The 4,133-nt window shown below is 39.7% G+C and overlaps 1 protein-coding gene across 1 annotated transcript; it reads left to right on the top strand.

The window, feature by feature from the left end:
- Nucleotides 1-410: 410 nt before the first annotated feature.
- LOC107719387 (uncharacterized) lies at nt 411-3,530 on the top strand. Its single transcript, XM_016526800.1, has 2 exons — nt 411-2,923; nt 3,130-3,530. Exons 1-2 carry the CDS (start codon nt 1,170-1,172, stop codon nt 3,164-3,166), a joined length of 1,791 nt encoding a protein of 596 aa, XP_016382286.1. The 5' UTR covers nt 411-1,169; the 3' UTR covers nt 3,167-3,530.
- The last annotated feature ends 603 nt before the right edge of the window (nt 3,531-4,133 follow it).

The following is a 4,133-nucleotide window of genomic DNA, read 5'->3' as shown; positions in this document are numbered from 1 at the left end:
ATGTCTCTCTCTCTCTTTCTCACTACAGCGGACAGGAGTTCGACAGCATCTCATCAGTAAGACTAACCACAGTCTCAACACTGTGATGGGCACCAGGATGAACTAACACTCCTCCATTCAAGGACACCAAAACATGTAGAAAATACATACATAATTGTTACGGTCTGCGACCTTTTGTGTTGTGTGTGTGTATATGTTATTTCTTTTAGTCTCTTCTCTGTTCTCACTTTCATGCTCTTAGGTACCGCCTTCCTTGGATTCTGTTGGCTGTCTGTGCTGTCATTCATCATTAGTTAATTGACAACACGTTTCCTTTGCCAATGGCGTTCTTGTCCGAGAGGTTCAAAAGGAGAACGTCAGCGGGAAGACGGGGGTGACGTTTTGTATGGTGACTGTTTTGTGCACTCGTGGAATGTGTTTGTGTTGCGCTCTTGGGTTTTAACGGCTGGCGATGCTATGCCGCTGTGTGATCGGATGTCTTTGTCAGCTCGCCGCTGGTTTGGAAGACAAGGAAGGAGTGGAAGAGTTTAGGAAGTCACGTGACCTACATACCTGCACGTAGGGATATTGGATGTATAGACACACTAGTTTATTTGTGTGCGCTTTTCTTGTATGTTTTGATTTTGTATATTCAGTGTAGTTTATGACGCTTTTGCGTTGAAGATTTTTTCTTTTCTTTTCTTTAATAGTTTAGGGGTTTTGGGACTTAGTTAGATAATGGGATTTTTATTCCATTTTATTTTATGATTTAAGCGCCACTTTAACTTCCCTTCTTTTTCCTTTGTCTTGTTTGTTTAACTTGTTGTTCCTTGGGGGCAATAAATCTTTCTTGTAGTGCAGTTTCGCGTCATGTGTTCCATTGCCACTTATTTTCCCTGTCTTAGTTCTTTAATGTCAACTTAATGTTACCTCTTCTAATCCCTAGATAAAAATTCACATCAGAGACGTAACATTAAATGGGGGCTCGTCTGGGATATATTTTATAATTTTTCTCCATGTTTAGGAAAGAAAAATGGTTAATTACGCCCTTGATATAAATTGACATGTTGAGAGAGGTTAGGGTGGTGGCAAATGGAATTGTTGATTTTTTAGTAGTTGTGAAATGAGGTAAAAGGCAGTGAGTAACGCTTTTTTTTGGAAGGTAGTCATGTTCATGGTGCACTTGAAACATGTTCAGTTTAGAAGAATTTGTTAAGAGTCCTTCGTTGGAACAGCTTAACTTGTGTCGGAAACAGGATTTGTTTGCAATAGCTGATCATTTTAGTTTGACAGTCAGTAGACAGAATCGTAAGGCTGAGATAAAGAGTAGAATAATAGATCAGTTAGTCGAGCTAAATGTTCTTCTGAAGTCGAGAGTTGTGAGGGATGAAAATGCCGATCTGTTAAGCCCTAGTGACGTGGCAGTGGCTTCTTTCAGTTTGGGAGATGCGGACGTATGCAGTGGCAGAACAAACGTTGAAGCGGAGGTGGAGGCCGAAGCGGATGCGAAAGCTGGCTTGCCACCATTTGATCCGTTATCTCCTCTTTCTTTGGGTTCCAGAGACGATGCGCGACTGAAAGTCCGCTTGGCTCGTCTCCATTATGATGCGCAGGAGCGTACTCCGACACGTCAGGCTGAAATTGATCTACGCTTGCAGATACGCAGATTTGAAATCGAGGCTGATACGCAGGTGAGGCTGCGCCAGCTCGAACTTGATGCTACGAAGGCTGCTAGAGAGCCTGTTGTACGGCCAGGTCCAGCTCCTTTATCTGTTGCTTCTCCGGTGGCTGAGTCATCCCACTACAACTTTGACGTGAGTAAGCACATTGCTCTTGTTCCTCAATTCAGAGAATCTGAAATAGATTCATATTTTAATGCTTTTGAGCGGATTGCTACGTCACTTCGTTGGCCTAGTGAAGTTTGGTCATTGTTACTTCAAAGTAAATTGGTAGGCAAGGCTTTAGAAGTTTATTCTACATTATCAGTTGAAGAGAGTCTGAAGTATGATTCTGTAAAGTCTGCAATACTTTGTGCATATGAATTAGTACCTGAAGCATATAGGCAGAAGTTTAGAGCTTATAAGAAAACTTCTAGCCAGACGTTTGTGGAATTTGCTCGAGATAAAGGTACACTCTTTGATAAGTGGTGCACCGCAAACAAAGCGACTGATTTTAATTTGTTGCGGGAGCTAGTTTTACTTGAAGAATTAAAAAATTGCTTGCCTGAGAAAGTGGTAGTTTACCTGAATGAACAAAAAGTAACTTCGATGTCATATGCCGCTGTGCTACCTGACAAATTTATTTTAACTCACAAAAATGTTTTCGTACCTACACGTTCAGAAAATTCGCAACCGATTGTTGATGTTCTCGGAGTGCAGTTTGTGCGCTCAAAAGTTAATTCACCGCGAGCTAAAGAGGATCGCGAGTGTTTTTATTGTCATAAAAGAGGACACATTGTTGTGGATTGTTCATTGTTGAAACGAAAACAACAATCACCATCGAAGTCAGTAGGCTTTGTGAAAACTCTTAAACCTACTGCTGTTGTTTACTCTGGTGACGAAGTCGAAGAGACGTATCGACCATTTCTTCTTAAAGGTCTGATTTCTTTTTCTGGAAATGCTGATGAGCAAAAGGAAATTACGATGCTTCGGGATACTGGTTCGATGCAATCTTTTGTGGTGGAGAATAAGTTGCAGTTTTCTGATGACACTTCATGTAGCTCCAGTGTAATTGTACAAGGTATTGAGATGGGATGTGTAAAAGTGCCTTTGCATAATGTGCATTTGCAAAGTGACTTGTGTACTGGGTTTGTTCGAGTTGCAGTTTGTACTTCCCTTCCTGTGAAAGGAGTAGACTTCATATTGGGAAATGACTTGGCTGGAGGGAAAGTTATGCCCTTGTTGGAGGTTTTGGACAAACCAGAAGTCTGTGTGACAAATGAGGTTGGTGAAACATACCCTCATGTCTTTCCCATGTGCGCGGTTACACGTGCGCAGTTACGAAACTTGAAAGAGGTGGAGTTGAACGATTCATTCTTTCCTGCTGTAGTTAATGGAGATAAAGAACTTGATTTTGTAGTTCCTAAACAAAAGAAAGGGGAACAATTTCAAGAAATGCTGACTGATTCAGACTCGCTGATTTTAAAAGTGTCACGAGAGAAACTCATTTCTGCACAAAAAGAGGATGAAACTCTCACCACCGCTTTTAACTCCGTTGTCTCTGCTGGTATGGCTAAGTGTAAGCAGAATGCTTATTTTATTGACAATGGCTTGTTGCTTCTAAAATGGTGCGCATCACCAAAGCAAGATTCAGATTGGGATGTTTCTTATCAGATTGTGGTTCCTGTTCTAAATCGACCACATGTGCTATGTTTAGCGCATGATCATCCACTGTCAGGACATCTTGGAGTTAGGAAAACCTATAGTCGGATCTTAAAGCATTTTTTTTGGCCAGGACTGAAAAAGGATGTAGTTTGCTATTGTCGTTCTTGTCACACATGTCAAGTTGTTGGAAAACCAAACCAGGTTATTCCACCTGTTCCATTGAAACCAATCCCTTAGTTTAGGGGTTTTGGGATTTAGTTAGATAATGGGATTTTTATTCTATTTTATTTTATGATTTAAGCGCCACTTTAACTTCCCTTCTTTTCTTTTGTCTTGTTTGTTTAACTTGCTGTTCCTTGGGGGCAATAAATCTTTCTTGTAGTGCAGTTTCGCGTCATGTGTTCCATTGCCACTTATTTTCCCTGTCTTAGTTCTTTAATGTCAACTTAATGTTACCTCTTCTAATCCCTAGATAAAAATTCACATCAGAGACGTAACAATAATATTATTATAGATACATATATATTGTGCTATTTGAAGAAGTACAAATGCTGTTTATATTGAACAAATGCAGCTCACCAAGGCTGCATTTATTTGATCATAAATACAGTTAAAAATGTAATAGGCCTATTTTGAAATATTATTAAAAATGAAAGTAACTGTTTTCTATTTGAATATATTGTAAAATGTCATTTATTCCTGTGATGTAAAGCTGAAATTTCAGCATCATTACTCCAGTCTTCAGTGTCACATGATCCTTCAGAAATCATTCTAATATGCTGATTTGCTGCTCAAGAAACATTTCTGAATATTATCAATGTTGGAAAAAGT

Source organism: Sinocyclocheilus rhinocerous, unplaced genomic scaffold (assembly GCF_001515625.1).
Source record: "Sinocyclocheilus rhinocerous isolate Xijiao unplaced genomic scaffold, SAMN03320098_v1.1 scaffold303, whole genome shotgun sequence".
Lineage (NCBI taxonomy): Eukaryota > Metazoa > Chordata > Actinopteri > Cypriniformes > Cyprinidae > Sinocyclocheilus > Sinocyclocheilus rhinocerous.
This window is presented reverse-complemented; position numbering and strand designations above follow the sequence as displayed.